Below are 18,870 nucleotides of genomic sequence, written 5' to 3' on the forward strand. Positions count from 1 at the left end.
AAGTGAATAAAGTTATCGAAAGGGACTTGTTATTAGAATAGCTGTTGAATGTAGATAACACGAGAGGGGTAGATTTCTAGGATGCATGAGTGAGAGGTTAAGGCATGCAGTATATACACCTCTTAATATGTTAGAAAATAGCTTTTGAAGATTTAAGTTATTGTAGCTAGAATATAGATGGATGGAAGGTCACCTGTTCATGGAATTACAGTTGGAAGAATTCCGGGAAAGGATAGTGAGAGGAAAATTATTGCTCTACTTTATAAGGATAAAGATAACTGAAGTAATTTTAAGTACTGTAAATAGTCTTAACATTACTGGTAAAGCACGCATAGGAGAGTGTACCATCTAGGTAAAGTTTGAGGATTTTGATGAAAGGAATTTAAGATAAAGGTGCTTTTTGACTAGGTTCTTTTTCTTTTTATTTATTTGATTATATATGAGAGAGGCAATAAAAAATTATTGGATATTTACATGGGAGTTTGTGGGAAGAGAAATGTATTATAAATGTAATGAAAGATGACTAATGTTAACAGGTAATACGGTGCTAAGAGAGACCCAGAAAACAGTCTTTATAAGATGAGGGTTGAAAGTGGTACTTAGCAAAAAATATGAAGCTAGAAATTTAATATGAATTAATGAATCCCGGTGTGATTAGGGGAAGATTTAAAGTGTTTTATTCATTGGGGTATTTGAGAGTAAATAATTACAACAGGCAACAGGACGACAGAAGTGAGTGTCAGAATAGGAGAAATGGTGAATGTATGGAGAAAATGAATATCATCGAAGGCAAAAGTTTGGTATTAAAGAAAGATCTTTAGTGTTATTCTAAATTACCTAAATGTGTATGAAAAATAGAGGAAGTTGGTATGAATAGTTTAAGTAGCTTATGGAGCGTAAGATGGGTCGAAATGGTGAGATAAAATTCTTTGGTTGAAGGTTAGTATGGGGTAAAAAAGTATGGTGTAGAGTTTTGAGATGATTTGGTCATTATGGTAAGGTACGAGATTGCTTGCTGGTGAAAAAAAAAATGTTTTATTTGATCGTTTTGGAAGGTAGAAGGAATAATGGAGAGGGGTTTTGGAACACAAGAATGAGTACAAGATAGAAGGAAGTGCTCCGGTGTCTATGTTAGACGGAGGGGACGATGTACTATTGATTAACTTTCTGCGTGCGTGGGTCTATGAAACAGTTAATTCTAGTAAACATGATAGGGAGTGTTATCTTGTTTTTCTGTAGATCCACTTCTTATCAATAGTATAGTTATGATGGTAAATGGTTAATATAAAAAGAAAAACCAAGTGTCATTAATATTGATTGGTGGACAAATGGAAGCATTTGATTCATAAAGGTAGTCTAGAGTAAAATATAATGAGAGAGAGAGAGAGAGAGAGAGAGAGAGAGAGAGAGAGAGAGAGAGAGAGAGAGAGAGAGAGAGAGAGAGAGAGAGAGAGGGGGGGGGGGAAGTCACAAAATAAGTGAAGCAAGGAAGTCACGAGTAGTGGGTGTGTGCAAAAGATATATATATGAGTCACCTGGAATATCTGAAAGAATTGTTGAACCACCTCTCCATTAAAAAAGGGAATTATGAACAAATGCAAATGAAAGGTAAAGTTGAATATTTTTTAATTAATTGTATGGCGGTATGAGACTTAAAACGAATAAAAAAAAGATAAGCCGTAAAAAGGTATAAAGAGAAAGTGAAAAAAAAAAACTCTTAAAATATATGAAAGGATGCATAATAGTTTTTAATAGGGTTTAGTCATATAGGGATAACTGAATACGATGAATGTTTAAGATTTGTTCAAGAGTGGCAAATCCAAGGGACAGGGCATCTCTCTCATGCACCATTTCCTATAGACCTAGAATATGCCTATGGGATCAGTAACCAAGCCCCTTTATCCGCAGAAGGAATCATCCACAACTTTGCAGTTTGACCAACATTTTTATTTTCATAAGCCACATCTAGTTTGAAAAAGCAGCCTAATAGTGAAAAATAACCACATATATTTTGTTTGTGCATAAGTATGTGAATTAATTCCAACAAATAATAAATAGGCAAACAAGACACATGATCCAGAAACTGGTATTAATATTCCATGGCCTGGATAGTGCACACGCCAAGTGACCATTTTTATCCAAAAACATGATGAATATTAGTTTCTTCTCACTTGCTCAGTAGTCGTGGCATAAATATTTTTATCTGTAGGACCAGACCGTTATATTATATAGCATTAACATGTAATTGATACACAAGGGCGATGCTTCTACCCCATGTGTGACTGTCTTACAATACTAATTCTACTGCTTCGTATAAGGTGGAATCCCATTATTCTTAATCTAGATTTCATTGGACTCTGATTATGTAAGGGAATGAGAATGAAGATCCTACTCTGAATAGGTGAGGGAATGGGAATGAAGGTCCTATTCTGATGAGGTGAGGGAATGAGAATGAAGGTCCTACTCTGATGAGGTGAGGGAATGAGAATGAAGGTCCTACTCTGATTAGGTGAGGGAATGAGAATGAAGATCCCAGCCTATTGCATGTAAAGGAGCTGTTAGTTATACCCTTTCCTATACTATGAGATTCTTCCTTTTTTAAATTTTGACATGGAATTTGTAAACTCTATAGTTAGACTCCCATACTAGCCTGTGCCGTCGGAGATTATTATTATTATTATTACTTGCTAAGGTATAACCCCAGTTGGAAAAACAGGGTGCTATAAGCCCAGGGGCTCCAACATGGAAAATAGCCCAGTGAGGAAAGGAAGTAAGGAAATAACTACAAGAGATGTTTAAGAAGAACATTAAAATATATATTTCGTATATAAACTGTAAAACTTCTCAATAACAAGAGGAAGAGAAATAAGATAGAATAGGGTGCCCAAGTGTACCCCAATCAAGAAAACTCTACTTCAAGACAGTGGAAGACGATGTTACAGAGGCTATGGCACTACCCAAGACTAGAGAACAATAGTTTGATTTTGGAGTGTCCCTCTCTTAGAAGAGCTGCTTACCATAGCTAAAGAGTCTCTTCTACCCTTACCAAGAGGAAATTAGCCACTGAACTATTATTGCAGTGCAGCAGTTAACCCTTTGAGAGAGAAGAATTGTTTGGTAACCTCAGTGTTGGCAGGTGTATGAGGACAGAATTGATAAAGGAGAAGGATTTTGTTCAAGATGAAACTGAAGATTTTCTTCTTCGATGAAGTTTTTTGATAATTGGGATTTGACAATAAACACCAATTTTGTAGTACAATTATAGAATCATTCAAGTATTTAGGAACTATGATCCTCGATACAGGGTCTTTAGAATTAGTTTAATGAAAGACTGAAAAAAGCAAATCAGATAATGGCTAAGTTAAGTAACTTTTGGAAATTAAATCGCCTGAAGTTACATATAAAAATCAAGCTATATATCAGTTTAGTGAGATCTAGTTACTGTATGGACATGAGTCATGGTATAACAATGAAACAATCTTCATCAGATTTAGCAGATTTGAGAACAAAGCCCTGAGAAGAATATTGGGAGTTAAATAACAGGACATGTTTAGAAATGAAACTGTAAGAGAGATTACTCGACTCGAGGGCCATATATGAAAGAGATCGCGCTTGTGGGTATATGGAGATGGTTTTGGGCATGCTCTCCGCACTCCCTAAGAGCGTTTAGTTCACCAAACGTTCAACTGGGATCCACAAGTTACTGAAAGAATTGGGGGAAGACCCAGGCCTACATAGCCGAGGACTATGAAGCGTGAAGTAGGAAATGATGAATGGGGGAAGTATTGAATTAAAACTTCAAACTGGTGAAATCTAACCGAGGCCCTTTGCTTCAATAAGCGTTGGGGGAGATGATGATGATGATGATGTAGTACAATAGGCAAAATGCCCAAGAATGTGTACGATAAATTGAACGTGCAGGTCCTGTAATGAATAGGGTTCCCCTAAGTGATAAGACCATGAAAGCAACTTTTAAAGTAAGTAAAAGTAAGATTGCCTTCTGCTTTACCTATGAACTATTTCTTGAGAGAATAAACGGTGCCTGGTGCTCTTCCTTAAATTGGCGTACACATTTGGATGTGTAAAATTGACAGGGCTTCAACCGTTAGTTTTAAACAATCTTCTTGTTTTGGGGGAAGATGCAATCCCTAACTTGTACACCACAAGGACAGCCCGGTGTTGAAAGGTCAGTACCCCGGCTGCGTCTCATTTGCGTAGTGGTCCACGAATACCTTCAGAAAGACAGCCGTGCTCGTGCTCTTTGTGTTCCTGAATGTGTGATGCTTGCGTGCTTGAATGAATGCACGACTGAGTGTATTTCCTAAATATACAATCTGTGCTTATTTTATTTTATTTATTGGTTTACGAGTAAAGACGCTCAGATATCCGTTAACTCTTCTATGCGGTTCATAAGTTATCAAAATGTCAATCAGTCACTGGGATAAATTGGTCTACATACCTACCGATTTATTTATGTAAGTTGCTTGTATATAATATGTAAGCTCTTATACACTGTATGTCCAAAACCTTACACGATCGCACGTACACACACATATAAAACTAGTTAAGGAATCTTCTTTGCGTCAAGGCCATCCAATGTTTTTAGTAGTAAAACCTGACAAGTGGGTCGATATTTTGAAAACTAATTCTCTTAAGACTTTTGGTAACGTGAGGAAAGAAAAGAATGATATTGGATAATCCTATTGGGGATTTGTAAGATATTGTTTATTGCTAAATAGTCCTACTCTACAAATCAACAATGAAAACTGTCATTAATATAATTGGACGAAAACATTTTGCCTTATCTCATCGAACCACGAGGTAATATTATGGTGTCTAACCTTGGAGTCTCTTCCGTATAAGGGACTATACCTCGACTTCCCTATTAGAGATGACAAGTTTTGTCATGGCAACTTCTCTTCTTACTGATAAGGAAATTAGACAGAATCGCAAGACAAGGACATCAGTTGATAGGAAAACTCGGTTCAAATGAATTAAAACACTATCTGTAGAAGGAAAGAAGCCTGCTTTGCAATGGCTCCCCACCGCTGGTGGTGTACTGATCTTTCTCTGTGGCTAACTATTCTATATATAATGATGACGTCATGGTATCTCTTGTTCTCTCTCGTGAATGAAACAGATACGGGTTGACAGAAAATTAAAAGTATTATGGAGTAAGATATAATTTTTAAGTGTCTTAATTCAACATTGGAGTTTTCTAATGTGTATGAACAAATATATACAAGTGGTGTTTTTCTAGAATTATACCCATTAAATGTATAGAGAAAAAAATAATTACGTGTTTATTTGGTAAGTTTGATTTCGGTGGATGATTATACCAAGGACGGAATTAAAATGGTTATAAGTTCACTCCCATCAGCCATTTTTATTATTTGTATTCGTAAACGGCCATTGGCTTCTTCCAAGAAATTTTAATTATGTATTGTGTTATTATCAAGTTAAGAAAGCCATGTCATCTATAAATAGCATTAAATAACAGTCTGAAAATAAACAGTAAAGATATAAAGTGAAATTATATACAGTAGTTGTTATTAACGTAGAATCCAGTCAATTATAAAGATGTAGTAGTCTTAATAATGGATTAGTGTAAGACTAATTACTCTGTGTCAGTTTTGACTTCATGATTTTAGGAAGCGGATAACTCATGGGTTATTTTGATGTTTTAAAATTGTATTTCGTATTTTATTATTTTACTTGAAAATAATCGCACATATATAAGGAACAGTCCATACACAGAATATTTAATGGATACTATTCTCTGTATGGGATTATTTTTTCAATTTTTTTTTCCAAACTTCTTGATGATTTCCTTTAACAGTATTTTGCTCTTCCGATAATGTGATCTACGAAAAGTGTGGTCAACCTATCTACGACAGTGATCTATTATTTATGGCGTGTGATCTTTTAGGAAGATGACTAGTAAAATTATGTAAAAAAAAAAAAAATACATGTATATATTATTTGTTAAAAGATAAAATCAAATGTAAAATATACGTAAGAATCAGTAAGTCATAAGACGACAAATCTCTCTAATATCATTATAGAAAATCTGAGATTCTATGAATTCTTTCCTCATACGTCTATAACGGTATTCGGTAAATCACACTGGAATGCAAGCAACTCGGTAGATCACATATTGGAAGAGTACCAACAATATTGTGCCCTTCAATAAATGCCCATTGGCGAACACCCCTATCACCTTTAAACGAGGATTGAAGGTCTACACGTAGGTATAAATAAAACAAGTCACTGAAGTTTAAAAGTTCATTTGATAATCAGATTGGTCATTTTTATAGTCATATTTTACCACTCTCATATACAAGTAGATAAAATGAGTGATAGAAGGATATGTATTAAGAGTTTTTTCCAGTGGTGAGTAGGAAATCAAATGGAATTTTCAATCATGAGAGGTGTTTTTTGTTAATGGATTGCCCATTTTAGTTTTGTGTTTATTTGAAGTTATCTTGAAATAGCGGTGATAAAGAAACATGAAGAAATAAAATTGTAAATTTTGATTAGGAAATATAAAGCATTGAACTATATCACAGGTCTCGAAATGTTAATTAGAAGAATATATCTTAGCCCTAATGATTGGTTTTATCGAACTAATGAGAGAGAGAGAGAGAGAGAGAGAGAGAGAGAGAGAGAGAGAGAGAGAGAGAGAGAGAGAGAGAGAGAGAGAGAGAGCTGTTTTCTAGTCGCTTTTGATCTGACAATTGTCCACTGTCGATTGAAGACCAACTGATCAAAATTGGGTCAATGTAACAAAACAACATGGTTGTCATTGTAGAGCATTTGTGGAATGTTTGTTGCAGTAAACACTTTGAACGTGGAGGGGATGACACAATGCCTAGTGTCATTGGATTTGAATTTTTTGTCTATTAAAACAACGTTTATAAAAATTCCTGACTTTAATGCTATTATGAATGTTAATCGATAAGAGTGGAATTTTATTTATTTTTTTTATCCTGGGGAAAATAGCACCAACTAACATATCTACATGTAAAAAAACTTGATAAATCTGGTATTTTGTTATTATTATTATTATTATTATTATTATTATTATTATTATTATGGAAATAAATAAACTAGAAGAGAAGTAATGTACAATCAAAATAACATATTTTAAGAATAGTAATAGCATTGGAATAGATCTGTCATAAATAAATTATAAAATAAGACTTATGTCAGCCTGTTCAACATAAAAACATTCGCTACAAGTTTGAACTTTTGAAGTTCCAACTACCTGATTAGGAATGCTATCGAGAACACAAATCCCTGTAGTTTGGTATATCATAATCATAGAAAACAGAATTTGGTTACTCATAGTAAACCTCTCTTCGCTTCTCAGAGCGCTGTTCAACATGAGTCGTTCACTAGCCTATGCATTCTAACCTTCCAAGGCCGCGATATCTTACATTCCTTGGTTGCCATGACCCTATTTTCAGAGAGGTATCCTTTGCATTTTAGATAACCTTCCCCCCACAAGTATTGGCCCTCATTAGTGCATCTTAAAATGGCTGAAGAGCTCTCGCATACTTTTGTATATTAGACATTACACAGGCTATAGTGTTACAAATAAAACTTGTGACTTTTTTGAGACATGTGGCACCTACTGTATGTGTCAACTTGTAAATGAACGCATTCAAACACATCACCAGACACTCGCGCGACGGACATATTTAATTTTCAAGTGTCCTATCTCACTTGAAAGTTAAGAAAATATGGTTATTTCGAACAAAATGGAACTTGTGTTGGAGTTCCTTCCATGCTTCATTCCAATTAACGATGCAACAATCAAAGTCAAGTGATATGTTCCAAGGTCATAGTGCATTCGCATCTTTTACTGTCATTTGTTCTTTGGCAGGATACCTCACATATGTGTCAAGCTCTCTTTGTACTGATAAGAATAGTAGCCATGAGTGAAAGGGCCAATTGTATCCTGACTTCATTTTTTAAAGTAATTGTCATAAAACAAACGCATCTTTGCTTCCTTTAACAAATTTGTGTGTGTATAAAATTTAGATATTTCTGTCTGTTCTAATTTCCACTACTTCAGCAGGTTCCTCAATCTAATGTGAAAATTTTCGCATTTAATATTTAAATCTAAACAATACCCTTCGCTTTACTAATCAGGCTTATCTTTAGAAATTGTTTAAGGCATCCCTTGGGTAACTTTATATTAGTGTCTTTAAGACCTTTTTACTTACTATCATATACAATTTTGAACCATTCCCCTAAGGTGTTCTTTAGGCATTACTTAAAAGCCTTTGCCGCGATCTTTCGTTTCGGCCCCTATCCACGCTAATTTTTAAGCCTTCTATTATACCTCCGTTTCCGATTCATTCTTCCATCTTGCTGTCCAGCCTCTAGAAGGTTTTCCTCCTTTTTTACGTGGACTTTGCATAGCCTCTTCAGGCCCCAGAATAGCAGGACTTTCTGGTCCAAATGCACAAATCCAATCCATTTTGAATGTTGTGATAATGATATTCTCAAGAAAAATGGTTTGCTTTTTTCAGCAAATACTAGTCATATAACTTTTTTGGTGTAAGAAAACCAACATTACGTATCAATAGTAAGGCTTTCAGTAGCCTACCCTTGGTCAAAGTCTAATTCATCCATATAACGTGCGGTAAGTGCACTGAGAAATACTGACATGTGCATAAAAGTTTCTGTGTTCTATCTCGAAGTATATGCCATATTCGCCTTTGATGAACATAAAACGCAGGGATATCCCATTTCTCAAGATAAGGTTTACTACCATATTCCCCTAGCCTAGAAATGATATGCCTAAGATAATCATTGCGGATTGTAGCACAAAATTTGCCTGTAAAACAATTCACATTTAAATTCATGATTCCAGTTCAGAATCAAGATAAAATAAATATATATTTACCAAAAATAAGGCACTTCGCCCGTATAATAGTATTATCCGGCATCGCTCTCAATAAACACTGTAGGAACTAGGAAAGCAGATAAACATTGGCCGTAGTTGGAGGTATGCGATTGTTGACGCGTGTTTCCATAGCAACTTGATAGATACAACTGAACTAGAGGGGAGATATGACTTTGCAAATAAAACAGGAACCATGTTGGTCGAAGTATATTATTGTGTTCCACTTATGATAGGGATGAAGGTTTAGAAATTTTAATTCCATAATAATCTGTTAATAAGTTCTATGCAATGAATTATGAGAGGTAACTTTATAACTCAGAAATACAAGCAAACTAATATGAGTATGTGATTATTTGCAAATACACATCTGGTATTTGCAAAATGAATATTAATATATTACGTATTTGTTTTCTATTGTATACCATGCATTTTTCGTAAAAGTAACCAAATGATTTATCAATTAGCATATTAGTTGTTTTTTTTTTTATTTTAATACTGTACGAGTTAATAAAACGATTAAATGCATACTTTTGTCTGGTTAATGGCTAAAAGCGAAAGATGTCTATTGCCCAAGAAATAAATTCAGTAATAGATGAAAAGCTAAGTTATTAATTTGAAGGTTGATTAATGTAGTTTGTATTGAGAAAAGGATATCAATAATCCTGGCGTGTCTTGTTTAGAAACAATTTGCCATATTTTGCATGTGTGTGTATGAATTTATATATATATATATATGTATATATATACATATATATATATATATATATATATATATATATATATATATATATATATATATATATATATATATATATATATATATATATATATATATATATATACACCCAATGTAGCACTTATTGGATAGTGGATACACATAACTTGTTATCGAGTATTTTGAAATAGAAAAAAAAATAGGATATCAAATGTTTTAGTTTGTGAAGAAAGACACACCAGCCACCTAATTACCGAGCTGTTATTAATGTTTTCAGCTGGTGCCGTTATCTCTACTGTTTTTTTTTAATGATGTTTTTCTTGTGCTTTTAATGTAATTTACTTTCTTTCCAAAGAAAAACAATTCCCTCATTGTGGTTCCAATACCACAAAATTGGTGTTGTATCACAGGATGAATCTTTTAAGTATATATTTGAATTTTCCTTTAATTAAATCATATAAATCCTAAGTTTGTACCATAGAATTAGTTGATCTGATAAGATAGAAAGTACCCTGAGATGACCTGAGAACAAATGACACCTTGGACCAAATTTAATGTTATTTGTGTTTAACTTTAAAAGTAACAGGACAGTGGGTAACATCCTACCTTTGCCATCTGGAAAGATTGTTTACGAATTACGACTTTACTCTGTGTTATTGTGAGCTTGTGTCCTGTGACATGACGGGTGTTCTGTTTAACTTCAGCCTGGTCATAAGCCGACACAGCGTTTTACTTTGCTGGTAAGCATAAAATCTGTTTAAAGTTAATGAATTAGAGAGTGGAAGTCAATATGAACGAAACCTCATGGATGTAACTTATGCTAATCATATTAATGTTATTTAACATACCGCACGGTAGGAAATCCTACCGTAGATTAGATTGTAGAACAGTTTCTTGGCGGATTTTAGGATTCGCCAGATCGCTAAATCTTATATAGTAAAATCCCGTATTTTTCAAAGAATGTATTTACTAGATTTGTGCACCGATCAAACACATTACTTTTATGTATTAATATTGACAATTCTGTGCCAAACGATTGGAGCCTTTGCATAACAGCGGCCAGTGCCTCATGTGTTGATTAAAAATGGACATTAACTAACCTAAACTTTCTCCCCTAACCTAATTGACAAGCCATGTCCTTACCTATATACCTAAAGGGGGTTAGACCCCCCTACACTGCCATATTGTAAGTTAATACATACAGGTGGACAATTTTTGTATTAAACACCAATTTACCTACTTGAAAAACGAAAGATTTTGCCATCACAAGACCTTCACTGTATTGGCTTCGGTAAAAACGTAGTTTTATGGACAGGTATCATTTGGGTGCAAATGAAATGATAATTCCAATCCCATTATCTATGTTACTGCAGATTAAGTCACTTATGCTTATGTTGAAATGAAAACATTGGGACATGTACTAGTTTAAGGTATCCCCACCTAACCTGACTTGGATTAATACACTGGGCCAACCCCCTTTGCATCACCCCATTTGACACTCCCATCCTTCATTTCCATAGCAGTTACAAAATGTGATTCTTCCTCCTATATCCATCATCATGTATGGTAAATGTAATAAAAGAAATCTGTGGCCTCACAAAATTTTGTTTGTTTCGACACAAAGTACAAACCCTCGTTGTTTTTGGAGATAAGTTCAGCACGAGCTGGTGTTCTGGCCGTAAAAATTTGATATGTGGGTGACAACTTCCTGGCAGTAACAGGATGGTAGCTGGAGACACTCCTGCCATCGCCAGTTAATTCACTAGCTCAACCAATTTTCATTTGGGCTTTGGAGAGAGTGGATATATTATGCTTTTTGTCATTTCCGGTGTTATTGTGCTGTTTTCTGAGGAAGCAGCGTGCGTCTTTGTCTGGCCATGACCGGTCTTGTTTTTGACAAGATCCCTTGTTCCCTTCTTCCTTGGAGAGACCCCATCAACTTTGTCCGTCATGCATAGTGAAATCTCCCTGCAGCGAGTGTCGGTAGTGGCCATCCTCCATGCGTGAAGTGTTCCGCCGAAGGAGAAGGGAAAAGAAGTCGAAAAGTGATTCTTTGTCCTAGAGCTCTACCTCAAAGGCCAAGAAACCCAGGCTTTCTTTTCTTCCAAGGGGGAACCCCCCCCCCCCCTTGCCTCTGCTCGTTTGGTTTCCTTTGGAGGACGAATGAGTAAGAGGGATATGTCTTTGACCCCAGACTACTTTCTGGTCCGCAAGACCCTATTGCTTCCCATGGAGAGGCAAAGGTGCTGTCCTCCCATGAAGAGTCCTCTCTTGATGCTCTTCGTGAGCTGTAGCTACCCTTGGGAGATTCGGGTTCCCCTCAAAGAATCTGGTTCTGAAAGTTTTGAAGTGTGGCTCACAGAAGCAGCCCTTTCTTTCTGGCTCTGTGGCCCAAGCCTCTTTTTCCTCCGCAGTTCCTCCTGTCCTTAGGGTCCTGCAGGTTGTCCCCCCTAAAATGTAATAACATTGCTAATCCACCACCCATGGTGGGAGCACCTGCTGGCGGTTGTCCTCAATCAAGAGAACACTGTGAGCTGTTTGTATGGTGCTCACAATTTTTGGAGTAAACAGGGGAGTGTCCGCGCCCTCCCCCTGTACCACAGTGGCTTCTTCATTATACCACCAGGGCATATAAGATTTCAGTGGGCCATGCTACCCTACCAATAGCAGAACAAGCTGCTGCAGGGATTCTTCTGTTGAGGTGGGGAGGCTGGGTTACCATCTTCCAACCCCCCCCCTCTTTTTAATCTAAATCTCGCTCACATCCATCAGAGCATCCCTATCCCTGTGGGGTCAGTTTAGAAGTGAACGTTTGTGGCGGCGGGTCACACGAACAACATGCGAGTTCCCCTACTCTTGCGTGAGTGTTCACTTTAGTCTGAACCTGGACCCACGCCAACGTCATCCGTATCCTCCATTATCTGAATGACTGGCTGATTTTGACAGACTTAGTGGCGATCCTTCTCTTACAGAAAGACATTCTTCTCGATATTTGCCAAGACCGGGAGTTATAAGTAAATCTCAGTCATCTCAATAGCCCGGACAATAATTTCCCAAGTTTGGGAAGGGATTGGATTGTCAGTACCCACCCACACAAACAGTTAGTTCGTTGCCAAGTACAGTATAGGTATTTCCACACTTTCTTGGGGTCTCTTATCATAGGTTGAAGGTTTTTATTATGTAAAGGAACAAATCATGAATTTTTTTTAATCTATTTGGATTTTTCTAATCATACAAACATTAGACCTCCAAATTGTACGACCCACCTCAATCACTATGCTAGTCCCAGGCCAAAGGTCAAAGTGAAGGCGAACATTATCTGCAAGGTGGGCGAACCTCCCCGTCATTTCACAGCCAGCTGTGTTTACCTCGTCAAAAGCTTGGTCTGGTTCCAGTTTTGCTGTTGTCATACTCCTATTAAAGATCTTAAGTTTGTGAGGTTAGGAAAAATACAAATTAATTAGAAAATTTGTGCTTTTTAGTCTTGTAGAAATTTGCAGGACATCAGGATTTAGATTTAATTGCAGATTATCTGACTTGCTTCGATAAAACTGTCAGCGGGAGCCTCAGAAGCTTTAGCAACCCTTGTGAACTTTTTTTTTTCTTTTTTTTTTATTAAGAGCAGATATGTACATCTATGTAGGGGTCAGTCTCTGAGGCACAAAAACACACTAATTCCTTGCCTATTTGGGGACCTATGTTAGATGTGGTTAGCATTGACAAAATTGTTGCTCAAGTAGAGAGCAGACCTCAAACTGATATCTTGAGATCTATTTATAGAATTACTGTTACATACAGTTGGATCAAATTCTTTATCCTCAGAATTGTCAACTAGGAAGCCCTTTCGTTCGATAGATAGAACAGCAAAAGCCGATTTAGTAGACATTCCTGAATTATTACCAACTGAACTTGAAAACCTTATCAGAGAACATTGTGACAGGGCTTCATGGCGGATTCCAGAGGGGAAGACTTGCCCCCACTCTTCCCAGCTCGGTAAAGCCTTCAGCCTGGTGTGTGGGTGCTAGCTGTAGTCAAAGAAGGTTACTGGATCTCTGATCTTCAACCCTCACATGTCAAAGACACCAGTACAGTATTGTATCTGAACTATCTTGCCAATACACCAAAAGCTCAGATGCTACAACTGGAAATTGTAAATCTAGAGAAAAATGTGATAGAAGAGATATTTTTCAATATTAAACTTACCCGATAATCATGTAGCTGTCAACTCCGTTGCCCGACAGAATTCTACGGGAGGGATACGCCAGCTATCACTATACTAGAAGGGGGTGTACTCACAAGCGCCACCTGTGGCCAGGTACTACAGTACTTGTTGTTGACGCCACCTCACTTTTTCCTCTGTCGTGCTTCCGGCAAGACGTTCTTGGATACGCTTATGATTTTGGAGTATTGTTCACGGTTTGGTGAAGTATTTCTCTAAAATTTGCAGCTATTCGCTATACTAGAAACTTCTATATTAGCTTAGTTAGCTTTTGGAATTAATTTAATTATGGTGACGAAGAGAGTATGAACTCTCTTTCACCTTTAAATGGCCGACCCTTCCCTTAGACGGAAGTGTTGGTGTCTAAGAGAGTATAGACTCTTTCTTAATTTTGCTTAACAAAAGTTATAGATTTATTTTATATCTCTCCGCCTTTTATAGGCCTCTTCGATTAACTTCCTTTTATTATAAACTTATTAAAATTAATTTTTATATTTGTTTATATTCGACCTTTCCTAATAGTAGGCGGTCTTTTCTTGGTACCGAAGTTAATTAACATTGAGCCCGTCATTTCGGTTTTACCTGTTATCATATTTTGCTATTTTAATGTTTTTGAAAGAATTTCTTTGATAGTCTCGTACTGTTTTCAAAGTTGAACTAACGTTTTGTTTTGTCTCTGCAGTTGTTGACGTTCAGAACGTTCAACTTGCGCTCTATCGTCACGATAGAGAGAGAATTTTCACGGTGTCACGTTGCAGTAAGAGTAACCGTGTCTAGCGTTTTGTTCATTCTTTCTTAACTTAATGGTTTTAATTCTAATAAATTGGGAAATATTTCAGTTTTTTCCTTTAACATAATATGTTTTAACGATATATATGATTGGGCTCTTCTCTCAGGTTCTAAGTCAAGAGAGAGAGAGAGAGAGAGAGAGAGAGAGAGAGAGAGAGAGAGAGAGAGAGAGAGAGAGAGAGAGAGAGAGAGAGAGAGAGAGAGAGAGAGAGAGGGATAAACGTTTCGTTCAAGCGAGTAACGTTGTTATCGTTTTTGCTCTTCTCCCTAGTCTCTTTAGGGAAGAAGGTAAACGTTTCTAGAGTTTTTTCTTGTTCTCAAGCTTTATGCGATGAGAGATTTTAAACGTAGTTTATTTGATCTAGTGTTTAGTCTCTTTCCAGCCACTGAATTATTTATCTTTCATTAGATTTTTCTGTTACATTGTAATTCTGTTTTCGCAATTACTAACTTTTGAGAAAGGATAGAATTGCGTGTTTCAGGTACAAACCACTTAAAGTTTCGAGTTCAGTGAAATAAGTGCAAACAGAAAATCAAAAGTGATAAGTGATTAGCGCAAAGTGTGTCAGTGTTGTGCGTGAGGGTACTTCTGTGCGTGCCAGTCGTCCTCCCAGTCCGGGACCTCTTGCAAGCTCCCAAGCCCAGGGGAGAAGCAATGTCGAAGGGCAAAAGGGTTCGGCAGGCCTTGATCGGCGCACAGAAGTATCCTCGGTGGTTGCGGGCGTGTCTTTCAGAGACCGTCACTCCCACCCGCAGACGATTGAGCCCTTAATTTGCTCGTCTGCAGAAGAAATTTCGGGGTGAAAACGCTGGTCTCAGGTCTCAAGACCTCTTAAACGTAAAGTCCAGACCTATGCCAGACGTACGAAGTTAGAGTTCAACAACCCGGATGCAGTCATTGGGTTAGCTCTGACTCTCCTCAGTCATCAGGTGACTGCACACCTCCTAAAAGGAGTAAGGTGCTGCCGCAACAGATCTCTTCTGTTATGGCTTCGCCTCAGCAGACCTTAGTGTCTGCCGACCCCAAGTTGACTCTACTGCAGTCCATGCAGTCACAACTTGCGGTCCTGATGCGTGAGTGTCAGGCTGAGAAGGTTACACCTCCTCCTGCGATCGCTCCGCCTGACCGCAGTCCTGTCTGCCAGGCGTACGATGTTGAGGCTCCTCAGGATACCTTACCACGTTCTGAGTTTACTGTTTCCAGTGGTGTGCAGCTCCCTCCGCCTTCCTTAAGGCAACCTCAGCAATGGGAACAGGAAGCTTATACCTTACTTCCTCCGCTTCCACTTGCAGTTCCACCAGTGAGGCAACACTCTCTTGAGGTACAACATCCTCTCCCATCCATGAGTCAGTCTCCTCAGCTCTCGCTGCAGCGAGCTCAACCCTCCTCAAGGCAAGCACCTCAACACCTTAGCCTTGCGCCTCAGGAACCTCAACTCGCGAGACAATTACTGCGTTCTGCGCAACCACTTCCTGAACGCTCGCAGCTCACACCTCAGGAACCTCAACTCGTTCCTCAGGAACCTGCTACTGCGCATCCATCAACCTTACAGCAAGCGCAACTGTTGAGGCAGCAACCTCATGCTATGAGTCAGCCACCTCAACGCATGCATCTGCTACTTTCTCCTCAACTTGAGAAATAACAAATGACAATAATAACACCTCATTACTTTCATAACTTGCAGTATGCCTACACAAACATTATGATAATGGAGGTTATTTGTCTTACTTATATAAAAATATATATGTATTCCTTGCAATATATTTTTAACAATATCGCAGAATATGGCAAAAATATCTTCTAAACAGAATCATGAGTTATGAATGTAAGGTAAATATTATGTTGATATTAAAACCCCATGCAAGCATGCATGAAGCACTCTAGCACTGGTCATGGAATTTCTGAGAAATGTTTAACGCCATGCAACACGCTCTGCTTACCTTACAGCATGCTCTACATACAGCATGCTCTGCATACAGCATGCTCTGCATACAACATGCTCTGCATACAGCATGCTCTGCATTCAGCATGCTCTGCATACAACATGCTCTACATACAGCATGCTCTGCATACAACATGCTCTGCATACAGCATGCTCTGCATTCAGCATGCTCTGCATACAACATGCTCTGCATACAGCATGCTCTGCATACAACATGCTCTGCATACAGCATGCTCTGCATACAACATGCTCTACATACAGCATGCTCTGCATACAACATGCTCTGCATACCTTACCGCATGCTTCTCAGTCATACATCTTTGGTTGTTGCCAACTCACTAGACTGTCAAGCAGTTTCATAATGTTGCCTTCTAGTCTGCTGCTTTTGCACCATTGAAACCCTCACTGAGAGAACTTAACTTTTCTCGGATATGGTCCCTGTAGATGAGAAAGTGCTTTTCTCCCTCCTTCTGATATTCCCTTGAGGACTCTGTCATTTGGAGAGGAGCCTTTAGCTGCGTAGCCTCCTTTGGACTTTTATTTAAGCATAACATGCTTCCAGGGAAGGTAATGGTTCCACTTCAGTCACTAACCCCGTCTGTTACCACACCTGCTCCCATAGACCTTGAGCCGTGTTGCAAGACATGCAGTCCAAGCTTAGTCCTTGTTAAAGGATTTTTTGTTTACGGAGTCAGTGTGTCACTGGGAAGACGTTCACCAGCAGAAGTGACTTGTTGTGACGCAGTGCGGCAACCTCAGCAACCCGATAAGGAGTTGTCTGTACGACCCAGACAGTCTAGACAGCTTCGGGTTGTCACTGTACTTCCTCGCTTCCCCATGGTTGACAGTTCACAGACTGTGCAGCAGTACCATGATCTTGTGTCCGGCTCCGTCAGACGACTGGCTTTTAAGAGCTCCCACAAGTCGTCGCTGTCTGGAGATTCTCAGATGGACTATGGATCTGACCAAGGAACTGGGCCTCCTGGTCAATTTTGAGGAGTCTCAGCTCATCCCATCCCAGACCATTGTCTCCCTGGGTATGGATCTTCAGAGTCGAGCTTTTCGGGCTTTTCCGTCGGCCCCAAGGATCTTCCAAGCCCTAGAATGCATTCAGAGCATGCTGAGAAGGAACCGATGCTCAGTCAGGTAGTGGATGAGTCTAACAGGGACACTTTCATCGCTGGCCTCGTTCATCGTGTTAGGGAGAATCCACCTCCCCCCCTTCAGTATCATCTAGCTGCTCACTGGATAAAGGACATGACGCTAGAGACGGTCTCAGTTCCTGTTTCCGAAGAGAGGAGGTCTTCTCTCGCGTGGTGTAAGAACAGCTTTCTTCTCAAGGAAGTCTACCTTTGGCTGTTCAGAAACCCGACCGCCGTCTCCTCTCGGACACATCAGACACGGGCTGGGGTGCGACTTTGGACGGACAGGAATGATCGAGAACATGGAATCAGGAGCAAAGGACACTTCACATCAATTGCAGGAGTTGTTGGCGGTTCTTCTGGCCTTGATAAACTTCAAGTCCCTCCAGCTTAACAAAGTGGTGGAGGTGGACTCTGACAACACCACAGCCCTGGCTTACACCTTCAAGCAGGGAGGGACTCTTTCGTGAAGTTTTTCTAGATCGCAAGGGACCTCCTCATCTGGTCTAAAGATCGAAAGCTCACGCTGGTAACGAGGTTCATTCAGGGCGGTATGAATGTCATGGCAGATCACCTCAGCCGGAAGGGTCAGGTCATCCCCACAGAGTGGACCCTTCACAAGAATGTTTGCAGCAGACTTTGGGCCCTGTGGGGTCAGCCAACCATAGATCTGTTCGCTACCTCGATAACCTAGAGACTCCTATTGTATTGTTCTCCGATTCCAGACTCAGCAGCAGTTCACGTGGATGCTTTTCTGCTGGATTGGTTCCATCTCGACCTGTATGCATTCCCGCCGTTCAAGATTGTCAACAGGGTACTTCAGAAGTTCTCCTCTCGCAAAGGGACACGGCTGACGTTGGTTGGCTCCGCTCTGGCCCGCGAGAGAATCGTTCTTAGAGGTACTGCAATGGCTGGTCGACATTCCCAGGACTCTTCCTCTAGGAGTGAACCTTCTACGTCTACCTCACGTAAAGGTACACCCGAACCTCCACGCTCTTCGTCTGACTGCCTTCAGACTTTCGAAAGACTTTCAAGAGCTAGGGGCTTTTCGAAGGAGGCAGCCAGAGCGATTGCCAAAGCAAGGAGAACATCCACTCTCAGAATCTATCAGTCTCAAGGGGAAGTCTTCCGTAGCTGGTACAAGA

General features: G+C 38.9%; 1 protein-coding gene and 1 long non-coding RNA gene across 2 annotated transcripts in view; one reads left to right on the top strand and one right to left on the bottom strand.

Moving 5' to 3' along the window:
• Nucleotides 1-8,488, bottom strand: part of LOC137632402 (intraflagellar transport protein 27 homolog) — a 29,490-nt gene extending 21,002 nt beyond the window's left edge. Inside the window, exon 1 of the mRNA XM_068364335.1 lies at nucleotides 8,351-8,488. Coding sequence (XP_068220436.1) covers nucleotides 8,351-8,488 — 138 coding nt within the window. The remainder of the gene's footprint in view (nucleotides 1-8,350) is intronic.
• A 1,824-nt stretch (nucleotides 8,489-10,312) lies between these two features.
• Nucleotides 10,313-18,870, top strand: part of LOC137632545 (uncharacterized) — a 31,206-nt gene continuing 22,648 nt past the window's right edge. Inside the window, exon 1 of the long non-coding RNA XR_011042059.1 lies at nucleotides 10,313-10,372. This is a non-coding gene — a long non-coding RNA (uncharacterized lncRNA). The remainder of the gene's footprint in view (nucleotides 10,373-18,870) is intronic.

This window comes from Palaemon carinicauda, chromosome 41 (assembly GCF_036898095.1).
Source record: "Palaemon carinicauda isolate YSFRI2023 chromosome 41, ASM3689809v2, whole genome shotgun sequence".
Classification (NCBI taxonomy): domain Eukaryota; kingdom Metazoa; phylum Arthropoda; class Malacostraca; order Decapoda; family Palaemonidae; genus Palaemon; species Palaemon carinicauda.